Genomic DNA, 23,431 nt, shown 5'->3' with positions numbered 1-23,431 from the left:
AACTCACTGTAACTCAGGGGTCTCAGGTCAGGTTTCTGGACGTTTTCCATGTTCATGCTTGAGCTTTGTTTTGGACAGTTCCATTCCATGTTCTTTGGCCACCTCTCAGTGTAAGAGTTTCTTTTTCATTCATTCATTCAAAATGCCTTGTCCTCCAGCTGACGTCTCTGTGCTTTAGTCCCCCAACACTGGTCCTGAAGATACACTGCTCTGCATGTTTTAGATGTCTCTGCTTTAACACACCTGACTCAGATGATCGCAGTTCAGCAAAAGTCTGTAAATCGGCCATCAGTTGAAATCAGGAGTATTGACACAAGTAAACATCTAAAGCACCAGGGTTTCCCCCAGTGTATTATAATCCTGGCGGGCCACCAGGCTTTACTTGTGCCCCCACCAGGCTAAGCACTGCTTATATTTTCAAGTTATTTTAAATTTTTTAAATATGTTTTAAGACCTTATATTGGATTCATCTTCCAATCTTTTAATAACACACAATTACCAAGTGATATTTTGAAATTTCCTCTCAAGTTGAAACATTTTTTAACTCAAAAACACGACGGGACGCTGGATGAATGACTGCCCTAGTGCCCAACCATCGGGCTTAGCAATTTTTCTGGGGGAAACCTTGAACATGTAGGGCAGAGTGACTTGAGGACCAAAGTTGAAAAAGACGGCTCCACACCATTAAAGTTGACCCTACTCTTGTGAAACAGCTTCCAGCTACGATTACAGTGACACTTTTAGCTTTAAACTTTTCTTTTTTTAATAAAAGTTTATATATTTGGTACAAAGAGTGAGTACATTTGTGCTTGGGTTGTTCCCATGAAAAACTTTAGGCAAATTGTATTTGGTGGAGGCAGTGTGTTCACCGGGTAACTTGTGAAAGCTGGTGACCAGCATGAGGAGACTGTGTACAGTTCTCACAAACACCACCGAGCTCAGTTTTTGCTAAATTAATACATTTGTTAAATCGACAATATGGCATGTTTATTCAAATTTCAATTGCACAATCCAATAAACAAACTGAACTTTACCTGGATGAAGACTGGATAAATCTGCTTTTAAGGAGCGTTTCCTTAGATTACGCTTGCTGTGCTTTGATGCTCCTGTATCGCTAAAAAGAAAGAATGCCCCCTTTATGTTGCTTTTAAATGCTAGAGTTTGTGTACTTTAAGCATTTCTAGTGATTTAGGTGTAATCAGTTTAATAAATGCATCTTAATTTTTGCTTCTTCGACGTATGGTAATAAATAATATGGTAGAGACTGGGAGGGGTGGGTGGTTTTGCACACATATTGGATATGAATCAGCTTAGAACCTGGTAAAGATTAAATAAATTGTAACTTTAAATCCAAGAATTTGTATTTTCTCAAGTGAATAATTATGTATATAAACTGAATTGGAGACCATTTTCACACTTTTAGCAAAGAAAGAAGAAAAGAATAAGATCTCTCAAGGGGTAAACATGTGACTCTCTGTCTTCAATAGTGTAATCTCATCTGAGTCATACCACATGCTGCTCACCTAAGACATAGAAAACACGCCAGAAAGAGGGCAAAAATATGAAAAAATGCAAACAAATAAGGCATTGCAATGGTTGTTAGTTTCACAGAATAATCAACATGCCTTTCTGAATTGAATTGTGCAGCAGAAACTCAGTCAAGCACACTGACCCAGAAAGAAAAAGTTAAGAAGAAGAGAAAGACACTACCTTCTTCCAGCTCCGACCAAAGCTCCCCTATGACATTTTCCACCAAAAAGGTGCGGCTCTGCCGGTTGCGCCGTGCATGCTCCTTAGCTGGTTGTTAACAGAAAGAACATTTTGCAATGAGTGTCAGGAAGGCAGGAAGCTCTGCTGTGTGAGGAAGTGATGCGTAAAGCAAGCTCAGGTGAACACGTTATAGAATTTAATAATATACAAGATATATATCTACATATTACATAATAAAGGGATTATTTTCTATTATATGATAGAACATGGATTATCATTTAACTCAGTATAAGCAAATTTGCTTTACAATATTACGCCGAGATCCCTTTCCTTTGTATTTAGATTTTATTTTAAGCATATAAATCTGTATTTTTGTTGTTTATTCTACAGACAATAATGCAAAGGAAAAATATGCTGCTCATGTACATCCAGTTTCCTATATTAATCCATTCAATGTGCATACATGCCCTGACTGATGTAAAGGGATTGAGGTCAAACAATAAAAAAAGGACAAAAAAAATCTATTTAGGATTTAGTAAGTTACTAAAAAAAAAAAAAAAAAAAAAAAAAAAAAGAATTTCATTAGTAAAACAACCAGGATATTTATTTTGTTCTCTAAATGAGAAGCAAAAGTGCATTATCTATCAGAAACCTGAATATTTTGGTATCAATCCAATATCAGGTAAATGCAGGGCTAGTATCGATACCAGGTCCGATACCGATACTTTTTCTTGAAATGCCATTATTGTTGAATATTTTGGTGATTTGATTTCAGCTGGTTGATTATGATAAAAATTCAGGGCAAATATTTTAGGCAAATAAAATATTCAATGAACTAACAACAATATAACACAATGTAGGATAAAAAGACTAGAATAATTCCCTTCTTACCTGCAAATTTAGAAGAGAAACACAAAAGCATCCATGTCATTGCACCAGTATCGATCCAATACCAATAATTGCTGTGGTATTGATAACATTGACATTTAGACACCCAGCACTCCTCAACATTAAGAAGATGCAGGTCATGTACTACCAGCATCAGTTGGCCTTTGCATTAATACTTTGAGTTCTTTTTGTTATGTGATACTGTGCAATGCTTTTCTTGTTTTCACCATTTTAAGAAGTTTTTACAAATTTATAAAAATATCCAGATGAACTTCTTGTAAAATGTAACCTCTGATGCCTTTTTCACATTTTACTCACAGACATGTACAGCTGGTCCAAAATTCTTTTCATATCCATAATCCTGACTTATTTAGAGCTGAAGTAATATTTTAATATAATGGCCATGTTTCTTTAAACTGTAAGTAATATTAATGTTTGGGTGTAGCCCAACAGATTAGGGTGATGGTAAGGAACCTATCCAATGTCCAAAATTTGGAACTCAAACATAAATAATCAAAACCATGCAAAACACTGCTAAGCAATTATAAAAAGGGTTTGCATGCTGTGATGTTGGTAAAGGTGTTTTCCATTTATTCATGAAAAGTGTGTAAATCATTTTGAACAAGCATTTTCTTAACAAAATGTAAATGAGAATATCAGGGGTTTTTTCAACACTAGCATTCCTTTTACATCATTATATCTTTTAAGTCACGCCTACTTGATACCCTGCAAAAAGGATATTAAACCCTTTTTGTCTATAAAAATATTTTAATCTCTAAGTCTGTCTGCGTTATGAATACTCTTAGGGTTTACTGTGTGGTTTATGCAGGGGCATCTGCAAGATGTTAACAGAGGGTACGCACAACACCGTCACTGCATCTGACCCGCAAGAGCACAACCACATCATGTTTCACAAAACCAGCATTTTATTACATCATCACACCAGATGTAGTCGAATGGACACGAATAATCAACATGGTTTTGGACAAATGTGACACTGCTTCATGTGATTTTTTTTTTTTTATTGTTTTTGTTATAGTGGTTTTCTCTAGATTAATTTTTTAAATATATTTTAGCCTGTTATCTTTGTTTGGTATCACAATTTTTGGATTATCTCAGAAGTGTATCTGTGTGACGAAATGTTAAAACAGCATGGATTACGCAAAGGAATCTTTTTTTAATAGCACTGAAACACATTTGATTGCAACTGCAATTACGTTTACAAGCAACTTTCTGCATTAATATACTCCAAATCCAAGGGAAAAAATAGCATTCATTCTTGGACTCATTCAGCCATTCTTGTGCTTTGGGTAGAAAACAAGTTTTAATGTATCTGAGATTAGAAAATATGGAAGAAAAAAATCCACAGTGTGAGACAATGTCCGTCAATGTAAGTATGGATTTCAACATCCAGCAGAGTGTGCTTTTAAAGCAATGTTCATCCCCCCGTTAGTGAAGAAGGATTTCATGTATATAATTATAAACACTGTAATTTTTCCCCTGGTAATAAAACAAACAGCCTATTAAAGTTGCTTGCAAATTGCAAAAACATAATTTTAAAAAAAACTTTGATTGAGATGGAATAAAAATGCATTTGATGCTCAACATAAACACCTTAGAATCAAACATACTTTACATTTACAAGAACAGTTAAGCAGTAAGTGTTGAAATGACTTATTGTGCATGCAGGCGGCTGTGCAAATGAAAGCACTGGAACAGGAACATTTATGCCAAAACCAGAGGACATCTCATAGTGATATCAGGCAGTTGACAAAGCATCCAACACTCAAAACAGCAAGTATGTATCCCCAAATGAAATATGAAGACACCATGCAATGTGACCAGAACAGTTTGAATGAATCACATTTTGGTTTTGGCAGGACGCTATGTGCTCAGAACATGCAATACCCAGCATGCAAGGAGTATAAAAAAAACATATTGTGTTTGGATGCCGTCCCCTCCCCACTGTTTGAAATAAAGTAATTGTTGAATATTTAATCCTTTGTATGAATCACCAAATTGGACTTAATATGCCAATTCAGTTCCTGTGACTAAAACAGCCTACAGTAGATGATTTTAGGGAAGGAGGAGGCATTATTTGTCACCAAAAAATAAATGTCTGGCTTGTTTGCACATTTGCATTTAGTTGTACTAATTCATAGAGAACTTACCACAAGTTTGTGGTCACACAAAAATATTTACCAGAGTAATAAATTAATGACTTTTATCACTGCGTATTTTTTGGTGTAGGAGTACGGAGGACCAAAACTGACATAATTAGAAATAAAAGCAGAAATCTATATTTTTTGGTTTTCCTTTTCCCTGCACACGCATTTTCATCAAGAAATGTATATGTGTCTTTTTTCCTATTCCTTATAAATGCGTTTTTGTCAAGAAATTTATATATTTTCTTTTGTATTTTTTTTAAACGTGCTTCAATTTTTTAAAACGTGCTGGAGTTATAACACTATTTTCTAAAAATGTTGCTAAGCTCCAGCTCACTGATAAACTGCTAACCATCTCTGTTTCAGCCAAGTCCAGTGTGATGCCAGCCAACCAATCAGCAGAAGCTGAAGCCTGACGACACCGCCCCTCATTTGCATTTAAACATTCCTCGATGACAACGCGACATGCACAAGAAAAATTGTTTTTTAAAAAGGAGACAAGGCAATGACAAAAGAATGCTTGTATAAGGAAAAGACAAAACAAAATAAATACATTTCCAGATGAAAATACATGTTTAAGAAAAACGCAAAAGAAAATATATAATTTTTTTTTGACAAAAGCCCATGTACGTATAAGGAAAAGGCAAAACAAAAAAATATAGACTTCTGCTTTTATTTTTAATCATGCCAGTTTTGGTCCTCCATATAGGAGTGGTGTAGGGAACGTTAGTGAGAAGTGAATAGTGTCAATGTGAAAGGAAGAGAAAGGTATTTGCAGTTGCTGCTTCACTTCATTTTATGTTTCAAAGGAGAACTGAAATCATTTCTTGAAATACTGATATTGCATGAACATCATTTATTGAAACTCTTCATACAAGCGACTCATTTCTCTGACTCTTACTGCTTCTGTCAATAAAAGCTGAAATGGGCCGAACATGTCCACTTCCGTCCTGGGTGCACTACGCCGCAGCCAGTCGGCCACTAAATTAGTGCTGAATTGTCTGGCTGGCTGTTTCTTTAATTTAAAAAAAAAGAAACCCAGAAGACTTCTTGGGAGTATATGATAAACATTCACACCAGTATGAACCTGAGCTGACAGCTGGATCTCCAGATTCGAGAGAAAACTCTTCAGAATCGGATTCTGATAATCAGAACCGTCATGGCTGACGGGACGACACACATAGCAACCGAGCCGGGAACGTGGGATGATGAGAGCAGATTGCCACTTCAAATGGTCTCTATTCTGTATTTTTACTTTTTTTGGGGGGGGGGCTGGTTTGAACAATCAATTGCAACACACAGTGAACCATGTTGTGACCATTTTCATCCACCGTTGAAATGCTTCATGCTCATAATGCTTGGTGGAACCGCATATGTCACACATCTCGGGGCGGCCATGAAATATGCAGAAAACACCAAAAGCATATTTTATGATTTTCTTTCACTTGAGCTCATAAACAATTTTCAGGTCTCCTTTTAATGTAAAGATAAGAAAAGTGTCTTTATTTGACACTGGCAAAATCACTATATATTCATGGTAGAAATGAAACATACTGACCTTCCCCTTAAATCTGGCCGTTTTGCTATGTTTTGGGGGCACATTTAGTTTTAAACGCAATCTTCAAATTAAATAATAACATGGATTAGCCTTTGATGCCTGATAATATAAACTTACTAAACACCAAGTCGCCCTGACTTGATTTTAAAGACAACAGCTTGTATGCCTCAACAGTTTGACAACACGGTCCACCATGCTGAGTAAAGGGAACCTCAAAGACGTGCGCTCAGCCCTTTGCTCCTCACTCTGCTGACACACAAACGCACCATCAAATTCAGCACAAAACCAGTTCATTAACTTGGCAATGGCAGAGTAGTTGTTTCCCTGCATCCCCTCCATGCCACACACACGCAGTGGCACAGCGATTTTTGGAGTGTATATATCCTCCCAGATCTCTTGCTGACTCTTAACACCACACAATACAAGTGCTACATTCAGAGTGACAAACAGAAGAGCTTTGAAATATGAGTTGAGATTGGTAAATTTCTTTCTTCTATAATGTTTTTCTGTTTCTTTAAGACTTTTGTGCTGGAGGCCTTTATTGACTAATCAGACAGGAAACAGTCAGCGAGCGAAGGAAGAAAGACATGCAGCCTGGGTTGGGAATCAAACCCGACTTTAAGGACTACAGCGGCCAATGGCTTCCATTGATTCAGTGGGCGATGAGGGTGCCTAGTTCATATGACTATTTCCTTCAGTAATTAGAAATACAAAGAACTCATTAAAATTGTAGTATTTAATTTGATAGTTTAAATGTGATTGTTTAATTTGTGTTGATGCTTGTATTGCAAAGCACAATTTCTTGCTACCAAGTTCTGAGAAAAGAAGCAACAGCAACCTTAACTGTGATGAATTCGACTTAATAAATATGACGTGCGTTCATGCAGTTTGTGTTGTTTACCTGGAGACACTACAGAGGCGAACGGTGTGAAATAAGGAGAAAACAGCAAGTTACAAAGTCAGTTCTTATGTTGCTGAAGTAAGTCAGAGTTTTCTGTGGTGCATGTTGAAAAGAACAGGAGCCCAGAAACAAGCAGCATGGTGCTAGCCGTGGTATGCACAGCGTAAAACCCGTTAGTTGAAAAGATTTAAAGCACTTTTTGTGAATGTGGACCAAACGTACCTTGGGTCATCCCACTCCCCACATTGTCGTTGGGGCTGAAGCCGTTCTGGGTGGTTTGTGTGCCCAGGTCCACCATCTGATGGAGGCGCAGCTTACGGCAATAGATGGAGGCCGCCTCGGGCTCCAGAGCAATGATCAGCTGTTCTGGGTTTTCACGTGACACCAGAGCAGACTGCAGAGAGGCAGAGGAAACAAAATATGATTTATAATGATCAGAAAATAAAAACTTCTGTCCTCTACAACAGTGGCCCCCAGCCCCTGGACTGGTACCAGTCCGTGGACCAATTGGTACCAATTTTGATATAAAACAGACTGAAAACAGTCGCGTATTTGTTTGAAATAAAAAAAAAAAAAAAAAAATATCGCCCAAAACCCAAGAGACATCTCATTGAGACTTTTCTTCTTCTGTGGCGCATTAGTGGAGTCTACTAATGTTAGTTCCCCCTGCTGCCTGGTCTGGAGGATCTTTTATTTTGAAAAACCGACACGGATTCTGTCGGTTACGTCTTGAGCGCCAACATTGAGCCCACAAGCAGCAGAATGATTTAGAAACAGCAGCAACAGCATCTGTGCCGGTGACCACTGCTCTACAACATCCTGCACAGTGTGTTTATGGACGTAGTGTTGCTGCTGTTTATCAGCTTTGTTCAAACTTAAAAACAACAAAAAAAGAACAAATTTGAATGTGTGAATGTGTAATCATAATAAAATACAATATGACAGGTCATCTCCACTTTCAGCACAGCAAGGAATGGCAGCGATTACAGTGTTCCCTGAACGCAACTTCAGGGTTGGTTAAATTCAGCACTGGTGTTATTTATGCCACAAAGTTCCCATTTCAGATTTATCTTATGCTTAAAAAAATATTTTGTACCAGTGGATCTGATTCATATTTTAAATTTCACTGATTATTTCTGTCGAATGCATGTTTTCTTTTTCATCTTTTCGCTTGGTCTTACAAGATTTGATGAAGTTCATTCCAATATTTACTTAATTAAATATTAATATAAATACTACTACTACCAATAATAATAATGATAATAATAACAACACATCAAACTTATATATATTTTTTAGTCCACTCAAAGAGGTATTGGAACAAAAGGAAAAACTCTGACAACATAAACACTTAACTTAGCTTTCCCTCTTTTAAACCTGGCCTGGATGAGCCTGATACAGGCCTGATGTTTTCCTTCTGCTGGGTTGCCTCTCAGGCTGGAACTTTATCAGGATTCAAGGTTTTCCCCCAGAAAACGTCCTAAGCTCGGTGCTCAGGGAGCTACGGCAGTCATCCATCCACCCGCCATGTTTTTGAGTTAAAAAATGTTTAAAGTTGACAGGAAATTTGAAAATATCATTTAATAATTATGCATTTTTGGAAGATTGATAACTAAACACCTATTATAAACTCCTAAAAAAGGAAAATCACAAAAATAAAACCTAACAATGCTAGGCCTGGCGAGGATACAAGTAAAGCCTGGAGGCCCGCCAGGCTTAAAATACACTGAGGGAAACTCGGCGGATTTCAGAAACCAAATTAAGTGAGGAAATGTGGCTGACTGGGTAGAGTTGTTGTCCTGTTACTACGAAGTCGTAGGTTTGATTCCAGATTTCTCCATTCACAAGTTCATGCCTCGTCCCATGTTGTCCTAAGTGAATGTGACTTTTGCGTTTTCAGTGAACAGAATAGAAAAGACGCTCCATAAAGCTAGTTCACTTAAAGTGTAAATAATTTTACAAAGCATGCAAAGTTATTTACGTAGCATAACGTATGTAAAAAATTTTCTTGGTGTGCTTTTTCTTCCAGAATTTAGCTTCTTCAGCTGCAGTGATTGAGAAAGTAACAGAAAGTCTTGTACTGCCTCTGTTATTTCTCCTTTTGTCTTCTGTGAAGAGCCAATCAACTAAATCCTCTTGCAAGATGCCGAGTCACTGTGTGTGCTGAAGCTTCGCTCTAACACCTTCCACTCTCACTGGATTTAGCAGCCTGCTCTGTTCACTGACCTGACATCCCAAATCTGGAACGGACCAGAACAAGACAGGATAGAACAGATCATCTTCTTCATCTTTTCAATAAAACCCATGTATAAAAGTGAGAAGGCTTTTTTTTTGCTGGTTGTGCAATTATTGTTTCAGAGAAAAAAAATATAAAAGACAAAAGAATGCTGCATCTCTAACTCATAAAAGTTCATCACACACACACACACACACACACACATGCAGTACTGATGGTCCAAATTAATGGTGGCTGGTTGAAACTGAAACTTAATGTTAGGACTTCCTGCCTGATTGCTTAGTACTGCTGTGTGCTCCATTTGGGGCATTCATGGCACATTAAAATTCTACTCCAGTTAATATATTAATCCTTTCAAATAAGTAAATAAATAAATAAACAAGATAGTGGCACACCTCCTGAATGCTGTGAATTCATGGTTAGCGCCAAACATTTACAGAAAACAAGCACGTTTTCCTAAAAACTAACTTTCCTTAATCTATGTCTAAATTAGACCTAAAAAACATTGCGAGTCAATTCAGAAAAGTCTGGACTTCAAGAAAACATTAAGATAATGTTTCCGGTAAGATTTTCTTCAGTAAGATATTATCACATGGCTTCATGTAGAAGCGTTTTTAGCCTGTTTAGCCACTTTGTGCACATGAAAGGGAAACTCATCTTTTCTGCCAAATTGTCTTAGAGCTAATGAGTCAAATTATGTATAAAAAGTATGGAAGCAAAAAAAACAAAAAAAACAGACACTCAACCCACCTTATAGGCTGCTTCCCTCATGAACTGTTTTGCAGGCATTTTCCAGATTGCTGGTACTGTGATTACCCATCTCACGTTGCTGTTGTCAAATTCACTGCCGGTTTGATCACTAAGCTCCTGCAGGAGAAACGCCAGGTGGAGGTTAGAGCTCAGTCCTAGACTTAGACAAACAACATGACAACAGTTCTATATTTGAGAGAGTGGAGTTTTACTGCTCCTGTTTTATATTCGATGATCTGCATGTTGCAGCAGGTGTACCGCTACTAACACCTCAGAGCTCAGAGCAGAGGCCGGCCAAATTCTCTCTTTACAAAATATTTCAATCCATAAACATGGGGGAATTTTTCTGCCATAATTCGTGAGCACACATTTTCAGTCTGAAAGCAGGATTATGTCTTTTGTTCTCAAAATGTTTAATACTTGTGCTTGCATTTTCATTTTGAAAGAGAGTTCTGCAAGCGGAGATTTGCTCTGGGCAGAGACACACACACGGCACACACACTCTGAGCATGAGGAGAAGTTTTGAGCACAAGTATTAAAAGTTTTGAGAACAAAAGACATGAAATCCTGCTTTCAGACTGAAACTGTGTGCTCTCAAATTAAGGCAACCCCCCCCCTTAGGCAAATTGTTGAAACAGTCCCCCAAAATACTGCATGTCCAAGAAAAAAAACAAATTTAATACAAACTAGCGCATTGATGATGCGTTTTACCTTTAATGCTTGCTCCTTAAAGAATGCGAGCGCATAGGCGAAGATGTCCAGGGCTTTCACTCGCTTTCCGTTTGCTGCGTGGATCTCAGTGTCAATGGACAGATTCTGACAAACACAAAAGAAAGAGACGGGCCTCAGTCTGCAGCAGCTTCTCAGCCCGTTTTCTGACGAGGTCACGTATCTTCTTTCAACGCAATAAGAATTCATAAGGTGCTCTGCTAGCGCTACAATTTGCCAGGTACGAGATTAGCTGACAATCTATAAAGTGAAACTGACAAAGTAAGCGATGGAAACAATATAAAGAAGTAAAATTTGAATGTTGAATAAACAGTTAAGAGCTGAAAAACCGGGGAGCTTGTAACCGTATCTAAATCTGTCTCTAAATAAGAAATAATGGACTGCACCGTGGTGAGCCGGTTTATTTTAAATAAAGATTTAATCTGGTGACAATTTTACACTTGTATATGTGCTTTGCAGACACCTACTTTATTCACAGACTGGTTGCAGTATACTGAAGGAAATTTAAGTAATAGTCCAAAATGTTTCAGCACATATGAGAAAAGGGCTAAGGTATGGCTGCTTGGAAAACAGTTCAATTGTGCTTGTGTTAACAAGCACATTTCAGTGTTTGTTAACACTGAAATTCTGTTAACAAGCAGCTTGAACTAATCTGGTTTCCAGGTTCATACCTACGACCCCTCAGGCAATGAACTGGTAGCAGGTCATGCAACAGCAGAACAACAGCAGAATTGCAACCCGGGGGCCAATTCTGATGCACAAGATTGTGTGAAAAACATAACGCGTCAGACTAGCCAAGGTCGGCAAGACACTGAATAACCCAACCACCACAGCTTGAAACACGAGCAGCTGAGCTGGTCAGCATTTATTGATCAGGCGCTGCAGATATCCAGTGTGTTGTAAAGCCTTACTGCAGTGGTGTGAAGCTTCATTTTGAATTTCTCCAGGTACAGCCAGTGTTTGGACTCGCTAGGATCCAGATCGTGGTAGAAATCACGGGCTGCGTATCCGAAGCTGTGGAACTTTCTGTCTGGAGTCAGCAGGATGGTGGTTGGAGTCTTCTGATTGGAAACACCAGGGTCTCCGCCCTCCCAGCGCCTGAAAAGGGGGGGGGGAGACAGGTAATGTCATAGACATATTTATGACATAAATTTACTGTGTTGAAAGGACATCATCCAGCATGTTCCAGCATAATCGTGTCTGGAATTAAGACTTTATTTAGCTATTTGTATCGCAATAAAGTAAAACAAAATTGGCCGAAAAACCTGAAAATAACTACCCAAAGTAGAAGAAATCGGAAGAATCATTACTTCAAATGCACTGAAGAGACTTCATGGTAAAAAAAACAAAACAAATGGTTCCTGAAAAGCAGACTGTCAACTGATTGGTTGGGATGGGGCAATTTTAACAAAATAATGTTCACAAAGAACATCAGAGCATCAGGAATCTCCAGGCAGGATTCAGACCGTGCAAAGAAAAGCCTCACACTGACATAACATAAAATTAATCAATAGAGATCTGTATGGAGAGTTTATAGAGGTGGGATTGGTCGTATGGTATTTGTTTAGGCATGTAACATTGTGGGGTGTTTAATGTCTGGTTCAAATAGCAAGGTCTTAACATTACAGGCTGATTTTCAAAACCCGAAAGAGTCGACACACACACACACACACACACAGTGATAAAAAAAAAAATCACAGATATCTGCAGTGTGTGGTGTCCAGCCACAGACAGATTTCACACGCCAACATTCAGATGTCAAACAGGAAATCTATATTTTGCTTAAAGAAATGTATCTAGTTAAAAAAAAAAGCATCCGCAGCAAACTAAAGTGTAGCTTGCTGCGGATGCAATAAACCAAAGTATCATGCTCAGATTACAATCGTAACATGTCACAGTAAAGGAGAAATGGCATCCATTAATGTACACAAAATTAGGTATCGTTGGATACTTCAGTCCCTTTTTTATATGTCGATGAAGTGTTTTAAAACGCTGCGTGAAAAATAATAATGGAGTTAACGTGTTAACTTAGGTTCGGGAGCTGGGCCACGCCCAAACCCCACCTCGAATTTTCCAGGTGGCCTATTTATGCTCTGCTCACTGACTCATCTCAGTCTGTTACGTTTCATTAACCCCACCCTCCCTTACCCTTTACCTCTTTCATTTCATCCTCCTTCACTCATGACAACGTTTCGCTTCTTTGCGCTGCAGGTTTCGTCTGGGGGGGACGGTTCCTGTGCGGGCTCGGGAAAATAAGAAGGTCCCGTTTCCTGAAGACCAAACCCCCACGCAGAGTCTTCACCTCCATCAAGCCCTCCATCACTCTCCCCAGGTAACCAAATCAAGATCATTCATCCCTTCAAACCTTAGCCTTTCATCCCTTCATCAAGAAATCTTTAAATGTATACCTTTAACGGGGTCCTCGCTAGTGAATTGTGTTTTGTTGATTCACCCCGTCCCCACTCTTTACCCCACTGACTGTCTGCATTGCAGTGTTGGCCCACCTCATGGTGTGAATGCACTCAGGCTCCTTTGTGAAAGCGTAAGCATAACCGCTGGATGTCGTGCCGAAGTCGATGGCGACCACCACCACAAAGGACGGTCCGGACTGCACCTGGTCCGTGTCACTTTGCTGCACAACAAAATTAGCACAACACACAGCTAAGAGGACAGACCAGAAGCAAGAACATGCAGGAAGTAAGAAATAAACACAGAGCAAGAAAAATAATACATGATAAACCTCTGTGGTTTCAGCCAGTCGTTTACAGCAGCTCCTCAAAAAGTCTGTTGAGGATTTGGAAATATTTCTATGCTGTAAACCGCATAAACCTGCTCACTGGCTTCATACTGTTAATTATATGAAGACAGGACAAAATACGCAACAAAGATATTTTGAATATTTCTTCCTAAATATTTCTAGAATGTCAAATTAGGTGGAAAAATATGCAGATGACGTTCTCTCTTGCCTTAATCAGCAATCTGAAACTACCAAGGTTTTTTTTTTCTTTCTGATTTCCAACATACTGACATTCTCAACAGAACTTCGACACCAAGGTAAGATTTTCACTTCACAGAAAAAAAATATGTAAATGGTCTGAACTTATATAGCGCTTTTCTAGTCATTTTGACCACTCAAAGCGCTTTACACTAGAGTCACATTCACCCAGTCACACTCACAAACACACACACATTTATACACCGATACGCAGATCGGTAGGCAATTTGGGGTTAAGTGCCTTGCCCAGAGGCACATTGACATGTGGCAGGAGGAAGCTGCAGCCAAGCAGAGAATCTGCTCTCCGACAGGTCAAAACCTTGGATTAACTTGTTACTGGATATTTGCTGTGTGTCAGGGAACAAGGCATGAAGACGGAGTAATTTGCGTACTTGTACCATCACCATATGTACCAGGAATAAGGAGAGTTACTCCTGCTGCTTCTCGCAACCCTTGCTGCCTTGGAATAAGAAGGTCCAGGATTCAAGTCTTTCTGTATGCAGAGTTTGATCCAGAAAACTTGCCAAGCCCGGTGGTAGGGGCTGTAAGGGCTGACCACTAGCAACTCACCATGATTCTGTGCCAGTCTGAGTGAAATGTGATGCGCGCAATCTGTGTAACATTAGAAGTTTAGATCGGGCCTAAAAACCCCAACTCAACTTGGCCCAAGACCAAAGACACTGAGCCCAATCCAACACAAATAAGCGTTTGTTTTTAGACCACAAAAATCAGTCTGGCATACTTTAAAGAAGTAGTTCTAAAAAAAAAGAGAGAAAGAAATAGATAAGATTTTGTGTTTATTAACAATAATATGGATGCCTGTTGTTATTGGACAGAAAAGAACCACATTTGATGCACTAAACGAGGCCAACGCGTGTCGTCATCAACTACCTGTTTAAAATTCGTCTGACTTTGCACCCTGCTCCCTTAGTAGAGTAACTTCTCCTGTTTTGAGCTTCAGTTTTAACATTTTCCAGCTCCATTTTGTCACTTTTTTAACCACAGGGTGAGTCAAAGGCGAATATTCTGGGATGTGAGACTGATAGGAGTGGAGCAGGATGGGGCCACATGTGCATTAGTTGTGCAGTGTGCAAAGCTTGTTGCAGTTTAATTAACTGCTGCTAATTTCTTTCATTCTTTCTGTCCTCAACAACTGCTACTTACTAAATGCTCCTCTAAGAAACATATTAGCACAATGTTAACGTTATATTGTGCATTCACATTTAGTTTCCTCTGAGCCACAGAAGCCCGATCCTTAATGTAACCTACGATCAGGCAGATAAATGTGGCCTGACGTAGGTCTGGTTCAAGTCAGGTCCGGGGCTGTAAGTCACCCAACTGGAGCTCTCAGATTCTCAAACCAAAATCTACTCGCAGTTATACGGACAAAACATAAAAATTGAGAGAATTGCGCTTTCAAACTGTTGCCCTGTGAAAAAAGTCCTCCTTATTTGTTTTTTTGTCTTGAAAGTCTTGATTAGCAACTGAAGATCTTCTTTTTCAAACATACTTTTTCTCCAAGTTGTTTGAAGCCAACTTTAAGAAATGCTGTTTTCTTAAAGTTCTGGTCCAGAACAATATTAGAATGAAGTCAGAATCTACAGTAGCTGCTGTTCAGTTTTAGTTCGGTTCACAGCAGCAGTTCATGCAGCGGATCACAGCGTTCTAATTTAATTGTATAAAATACTCTGAGGCTGCTCTAAATTGGTTTAGATCTTCTTTAAGTGACATTTTTTTCTCTTCTACTTTTGTCAAGCTCGACTGTGGTGTTCCTCAAGGCTCAATTCTTGCTCCACATTTCTTTTCGTTTCTATGCAGATGATTCGGATGATTCTCCGCAGTTTGTGCTAATCGCAGTCCTAACCTTATGTCTGCAATAGTCCCTCCGAAAATTACTTAAATTCAAAGCCCAAATTTAAATGTCGGCAAGCACATCATTTACCAGAATCTCAAACGCCGTCTTATTTTAACAGATTTGGCTTCTCTTGTCATTTCAACCAGAACCAGGCCAATCTGGCCGTTTTTTAAACCTCTTGATCAATGGCAATTAAAAGCACTGTTAATAAAAGTGACTTGCCTTGCAGTGTTCTGCAATAACATATACAAAAACAAACAGATGAATAAAATTCACCTGGATATGCGAAGGCGATAGAGGGGTGATTCCTGGGTCGCCTCCACTCTTTGACAAAGAAGGATTTGCCATCTCATCTGCGAAAGCAAACAAAGCAGATTGATTCCATGATTATATTGTGCCTTCATCATTCCTTTCAAACCTAGTTCATTTATTAAAAAGTCATAACATAATGCTTTAAAATGATAAAGTGGTAATATGGCCTGCATTTGTACGGCGCCTGATCTTGTCTAGAGGACTCCAAAATGCTTTGCGCTACAGTCATTCACTCATTCATACACACACTCACACACACTTATGATGGTAAGCTCCGTTGAAGAGGTCCTGTACTCCGTCTCCGTCCCACTATTTCCCCTGAAGTAGCTGATCCAGATGGCTGTTGGATTCGTTTTGCTGGACCTGGAGTTTCCATGGAGGTCCTTCAGAGGGTGCATCCTCTCCGTAAAACTATTTACAATCTTGCTTCAGTCTTTGTTTTAACACCACATATCTGATTGAAACAGAATATATTTTTGTATCTGGAAAGCCATACCAACATATTGTGGCCACAGAGCTTTTTGACCCACGAAGATTGATTTGGAAGAGTAAGACCCTCCATCACCACACATGGAAAAGAAGAAAAGATTGTACACACACACACACACGCGCCCACACACAACGCAATTTGATTAAAAAAAAGAGGCTGGGTAGACCTGCTTTTATTTTCAAAATGGATTGCATAATAATAAAGAGAAATGGGTTGTGAGAGTGTAATTTTTATTTATTCATTTATTTTTTTTGCTGTGCTTAAATATCCACATTCCTTCTGTAAATGCTATCAAAGCTTTGAGTGCCAGTCGTGAGGCAGTTCATTCTCTGGTTAGAAGCAGACTCTAACCAGAACATGAGAATCTGCATTCAGGATTTAGACATATTTTTAATTAGATTGTTTTAATGTCAACATTGAACATGTTTTAAAATGTATATCTTAAACAAAATGCATACCATCTCCAGATACGTTTAGATGCACAGGGTTTCCCCCAGTGTATTATAAGCCTGGCGGGCCACCAGGCTTTACTTGTGCCCCCACCAGGCTAAGCATTGCTTATTTATTTAAGTCTTTTTAAAATGTTTGCATTTTGTTTAAGACTTTATAGTTGGTGTTCAGGTATTAATCTTCCAATCTTTCAATAACATAACTATTAGGTGATATTTTCAAATTTCCTGTCAACTTTAAAAAATGTTTTACTCAAAAACACGGCGTGCCGCTGGATGAATGACTGTCGTAGGACCCAACCGCCAGGCTTAGCAAGTTTTCTGGGGGAAGCCTTGTCTTATATTTATAATAAATCATTTCAGCAGTTACTTTTTAGCTCCGGGCTGCTTTCAGAAGCTGAAACTGGAATAATAATCAATAAGAAGAGGGGTGAGTGAATTTAAAAAGAAAATATTAAGCTGATACACAGTATGTTAATGGTGACAGAAGATAGATATAGGTATTACAATGAGCGCACATTTGCCTTTTTTTCTTAAACAAATCAAGAAAAAATCTTAAATTAAACATGACACCACATATTGTGATTATTGTCAAGATCTATTTTCCAGAAACTCAAATCTTGATACAGCTTGGAGTCAGGGGACGGGGGGGGGGGGCTAAAACTGTCTGCCATCAGTTTGATCTCTGAACTCTCAGGAGGGCATTTCAGAAACGCTTTGTCGGGCTTGTCCTACCGCCAGGCTGAAGGACTGTTGAGAGGAGCTTCTCGGGCAGCTGGTGCTGCCAGCGCAGACAAAACAAAAAACGACCAGAAGCGGGCGGCTCTCTTGTTACTAACCCCGAGGTCTGGAAAGCTCACAAGGTATAAAAAAGAATCATACTCTCCTAAAGCACTATGACAACATGCTCTCCACTTAAAACGCTGAAAATGCCTGTTGCACCTGTCTTTTAAAGACAGTGACATTTCAATTCAATTGAAGATTGTCTCCCCATTTGTGACCATCATTTTCATTAGTCTGTCTTAATAGCCTTTACTAAAAGTGTTCTTTGAACACACACAATAATAATACTCCCTCAAGGTATTGTAAGTGTCTCTTAGAATCGTCTCTCAACGGGACATCATGTTATCCATCCTATTTTTTGCCTCACTCACCCTTTTCTCTGGTCCACCCCTACAGTGAGGATGAGTGGTCTGAAGATCTGTAATACACTTTGCCAAGCAATTACTCCGCAGAATTACAGACCACCTGTGGCTACACTCTATCTAGCCACCATCCAGCTTGTCTCCCTGCAGCACAAGGGTTCATTCCCAAAACCTCATTTTAAACCAGGACTTTTTATTCTCACCAATAGACCCAGCAGTCAAATCACAATAAATGCAGCATCTTCATGAATATTTCATGAGCGCCATCACAAGACCACCCATGGTCCATAACTTACATCGATGTCACCTATTAAACACCATCCGTTACTTTTCGAATTTCTCGCCAACCCGTGAAAATTTGTCCAAACTATTTTTTGGTTTGAAAATTGTGAGAGAGTACAATCTAGATCTGTTTAATTTGTCATTTAAAAACGCTTGCTCATTTAAAAAAAAAAAAAAATGAAAAAGGCAATCCAGAGAGTTGTAGTGAAGAATTTGTTTGGTAATTTTCAATCTGCAAATACGTGAAAAGGAGAAACTGTCCAGTGTTTTCCCTGACGTCGTTAAATTCCAGCGACACTGGATGTGCGGTCATATTGGAGGATCAGTATTTATTTTATAGAATGGTTCAAAGATGTTTAGATTAAAAGATAAAGCACAAACAACATGTCCTGAGACTTTAGAAAAAAACGTAGAAGGAGAAGTGTTATGGAGAGACGCATTTATTCTGGGATCTAGACCCATAAGGAAGTATATGCTGGTTGATGTGTGGACCCAGAACTTCTGTACTTGAACTAAAAACCACAGCTTAGAGACCTGATACAGTAGCTGCTCGTACCAATTTGTAGATTGCTTTCTACAATTTGGGATTCTGTTCCAAATGAAGGGGGGCCCTGTGATTCCCAAGATACAGAAATTAGGGAATACATTTTTGACCTGGACCGTAAAATCTTAGAGGCTGTAAAGCACGGAGTATCAGAGAATTTGACCATTTGTCAATTTGCTTAAGTGTTAAACTCTTGAGACAACTGATTGATATGATTTTTAACAAAACAATCATATAAACAGTTGAACAAAAACAATAAATCAATGATCTGATCAAATTAAACCATCCATCCACTATCTTTGCAGAGTGTTGGGGGGCACTGATGCTTATCTACAGCGGTCATTGGGCGAGAGACGGGGTTCTCCCTGGACAGGCCGCTAGTCCATCGCAGCAAATTTAACCAATTTTTTTAGTTAACCTTTCATATTTGCTATACTAAAACACATGATTATGTAAATATTTTTGGTAAAATAATCAGTTTACAATGCTAAAAATAACTTATGCCTAATATTGATCAATTAACGTGGATAGAATTGTGGCTGATATATATTTGACAATTAAACCCTAAATTCTGCCGTTTATGGATTGCAGTTTTCACTTTTGTCAACCAGTACTCTTTATGTAGTTTCACATTTCCGTGCTTCGTTAGATGGTCACACAATGCCTTTTGGTGAAAATGATGTTACGTTTCTCAAATAGTCCCTTGGAGTGACGAATTTCAGAAAAAAGTGAAAAAACTGATAGAGAGAGTCTGTGGACGGCTGGTTCCTGAAGAGGTTACAATCTGAGGAAATGCCTCAAAGCTCTCTGCTGAACAATGTTTTTCCTTCCTGTCTGTCCATAATGGAAACATTTGATAACAGATCCAGTTTTAGCCCTGCCTGGATGCTGCAACTGCTTCCTTAATTTGGACTAGAGCATAATAGACAACCATAGTAGGCCTGTCACAATAGTCAATAAATCAATGAATCACATGAGAAGTTAAAACAAACTCAATCATTTCCATTGGCATGATTTATTGTTTATCTCTTTTTTTTCTCTTTCTACCAAAAATTGGAAGATAAAAGTCTTCAGTCTGGTGTTTTGGTCTCAACTAAACCTTTTTAGAAGGACAATTTTGTTTACGAAGACTTCAAACTTAATTTTATTTGTTGTTTATTTATTTTAGATTTTTAAAATGTCTCCCAGTTCCAGTGTTAAACGTTCATTACAGTTTAACGTTTACTGATCTTTAAGAATGAGCTCTTGCATTATTATTTTGCCATTACTGTCATATTTACTTAAAAATTGTCTCAAAACAACAATGTTATCGTTTATCGCAATAACTTCTGGAAAAATTTAGCGTCCAGCAAAATGTGTTATTGTGACGGGCCTACACCATACGGGTAAACACATCACAGTATGTATACTTGAGAATGATCTCTTTACGGCAGGTGACTGAAACAAACAGAGCAGTCAGGTCAATGCCTAAAAGACGGCAGATTTTTATGTTCTGTCATTGAATCAAACTGATAAACATCTGATTAGTTTTAGTTTTGGTTTCAGGGCTGCACAGTGGTGCAGTTGGTAGCACTGTTGCCTTGCAGCAAGAAGGTCCTGGGTTCGATTCCCGGTCGGGGTCTTTCTGCATGGAGTCTGCATTTTCTCCCTGTGCATGCATGAGTTCTCTCCGGGTACTCCGGCTTCCTCCCACAGTCCAAAAACATGACTGTCAGGTTAATTGGTCTCTCTAAATTCTCCCTAGGTGTGAATGCATGTGTGTGTGCATGGTTGTTTGTCCTGTATGTCTCTGTGTTGCCCTGCGACAGACTGGCGACCTGTCCAGGGTGAACCCCGCCTCTCGCCCGGAACGTAGCTGGAGATAGACACCAGCACCTCCTGACCCCATTAGGGACAAAGGGTGAACAGAAAATGGATGGATGGATAGTTTGGGTTTCAAATACTAGCTGTTGTTTAATTAACTGCCACCCTCAAAATGAAAACATGTAAGTCAATGGGTCCATGAGGACAACAGTGTCCTTGTTAAAACTGCATTTAAAAATTAAGCCTACATTTGAAGGAAAAACAACAACAAAAATAATAATAACTATGATAAAATCAGATCTATGACCAAAATTCCAAGTATTTCTGCTGTGAAAAACCTAACCAGTTTGTACTTGATGGTATTGTTTTATGAAGAAAATCAAAAAACATGTTGGGCACTGTAGCTGCCACTGCAGCTGCATCCCTTTTTTAGCATTAAACTATTTCATCTTTACAAATCACAAACAATAATGACTATTGACGCAAGTCGTGCATTTGGTAAATTCATCATCCTTCAGAATTGGCATAAACAAAAAAAAATTTTTTTTTATAAAAACGGACACATACAAGACCTGGAATAGCCAACAACAAATCAGCAGCCTACAACGTTCAACGCTGTAATCAATAATTTATCTATAGTTAAGGCTTGAAGTAGTCTTTAAACGTCCAGTCATCTCATGATAGTTTCAGGAATTTGTGCAAGACAAGGTCTGGTGTGCAGCGAATCATCAGGTTGCAGCGGGCATTCAGTGACTTGCATTACATAACAATGGGCTGTTGCCAAGCCGCCAGAGAGACCAGCCTCACCAATTAAACTCTGTATACACGTTTCCCCCCTTTTTAGGCAAAAGGCCTCTGGTGTTGCCTCTTGTAGAAATTAACTGGAGCAAATAATATCTTCAATATTTGCAGATCAGAATCTCAAGCTCAGGAATGTCATAATTGTTAGAGAGTCTAATGATCTTGTGCATTATCAAAGAAAAACCTTAAATGAAAGCTCAATAAAGTTTAATGGAGGACTCGTGAATGCAATCTGTCAGGTCCCGCTCGGACAAAATGCTTGTGAAAGCCGAGTTGCTCCGTTTCTCTTTAATGTGGACAGTGCAACTTGACCAGTGACTTTAAGTTTTTTTGCTTTTGTTTTGTGTGTGTGACACAAACAAAAGCAAAACACACGCACACACACGTGTGTGCGGGCGCGTGCGTGCGGGTGTGTGTGTTTTTGTGAGTATCTCGGACCCCCTCAGTCAGTACAGCATACAGGTCCTCTCACGGTTTTAGCATGTTCGCATTAGCACACACCTTTCACACACAGACCACCTGGGGGACGCTCCTTCCGCTCCAGAATACGTCATGGCCCTACCTGCCGGGGCCTCCCAAGCTTCCTCTGCTTTGTTTTTATGAAACGAACACGGAGCTAGCACCACACCTTTCTGCAGGCAGCCTCCTCCATGAACAGCAAGGTTATCATTTCCATCCAGCAGTTAATAACAGTTAGTCAGTCTTATAATTATAGTAGCTATTTAATGAAGAGTTGTGCAAAAGTATATACTTCCTCACCCCGTCAGATAAATGTTCCTCAAAAGTATTTATGTCTCCTGCGTGTACAAAAACTGGACGGTGGAAGCAGATGAATTGAAGAGAAATGTCAACATAGCCGTCCAATCATATCTCTGCATAAAACAGCAACGAACTTCTGACCAATCTGACAACACTTTGCCCAGAGCTCTGTCCAAATAGTTCGACCCGGACCTGGTGTCGAGTTCGGCAGACGGATGACTCTGAGAACAAAAGGACGCAATTTAAAGCCGGGTTCTGCTTGAGGTTTCTTCCTGTTAAAAGGCAAAAATTTCTTTCCACTTCCACCACATGCTGGGAAAACTACTGCTGAAAAGTCAATGAATCATTGCAATAAGTTGGGCTTTCCATTGACACGTTAACCATGTTTGACGGGAAACAACAGGAGAGATGGGTGGGATACTCGGATACAGTCCTTGACTGGTGCAAGTGTTGCATATAGAACAGGGACTTGTTTGTATTTATAGGTAACTTCACATCAATAGTCTGGTGGTGCTCCCACCTGGTTCCCCTCCTACGTAATATCTGCATTCTCCTGCTAGCTCATATTAGAACAAATGAGATCATTTGCCATAGCTATGTAGCCGATACACAGCTCTACATAGCAATGTCACCAGGTGACTATGGTTCTATTCAAGAATAGACCAAATCAATACATGGCTGTACCAAGACTAAACTGAAGTTATTATTTTTCGACCTAAAGAGGAACGATCAAGAGTCAGCTTCAGTTATTACAGCTAGTGACTAGTAATCAGGCCCCGAAATCTAAATGTGATGACGGACTCATATCTGAACATCAAGAGCCAAGAAAAGACAGTTACAAAGTCAGCCTTCGATGTTCTGAAGAACATTGATAGGACTAATGTCCCAGCAAGATCTCCATCCGCGCGTTTACATTTAATCAAATGGATTACTGCGACAGTGCCATCACAGGTCTGCCCGGTCAATCAGACGGATGCAGCTGATCCAGAAAGCTGTGTTACGACCAGTGTTGTAAATTTAATTATGCAAACATGACTGTGCATGTGTGCACTTTGCAAG

The 23,431-nt window shown here is 39.1% G+C and overlaps 1 protein-coding gene across 4 annotated transcripts in view; it reads right to left on the bottom strand.

The window, feature by feature from the left end:
- Positions 1 to 23,431, bottom strand: part of hspa12a (heat shock protein 12A) — a 33,027-nt gene that overhangs the window by 7,891 nt on the left and 1,705 nt on the right. Inside the window, exons 2-9 of one of the 4 annotated variants that reach the window (XM_028007763.1) lie at positions 16,064 to 16,140; positions 13,442 to 13,569; positions 11,849 to 12,035; positions 10,920 to 11,024; positions 10,209 to 10,325; positions 7,445 to 7,616; positions 7,223 to 7,231; positions 1,711 to 1,797 (exon numbers count right to left, since the gene is read on the bottom strand). In XM_028007763.1, coding sequence (XP_027863564.1) covers positions 1,711 to 1,797; positions 7,223 to 7,231; positions 7,445 to 7,616; positions 10,209 to 10,325; positions 10,920 to 11,024; positions 11,849 to 12,035; positions 13,442 to 13,569; positions 16,064 to 16,140 — 882 coding nt within the window. The remainder of the gene's footprint in view (positions 1 to 1,710; positions 1,798 to 7,222; positions 7,232 to 7,444; positions 7,617 to 10,208; positions 10,326 to 10,919; positions 11,025 to 11,848; positions 12,036 to 13,441; positions 13,570 to 16,063; positions 16,141 to 23,431) is intronic. The other 3 variants (XM_028007765.1, XM_028007764.1, XM_028007766.1) reach the window with 3 other exon arrangements.

The sequence above is a fragment of the Xiphophorus couchianus genome, chromosome 22 (assembly GCF_001444195.1).
Source record: "Xiphophorus couchianus chromosome 22, X_couchianus-1.0, whole genome shotgun sequence".
Taxonomy (NCBI): Eukaryota; Metazoa; Chordata; class Actinopteri; order Cyprinodontiformes; family Poeciliidae; genus Xiphophorus; species Xiphophorus couchianus.
The sequence above is the reverse complement of the archived record's forward strand: the minus strand, read 5'-3'. Positions and strand labels throughout refer to the sequence as shown.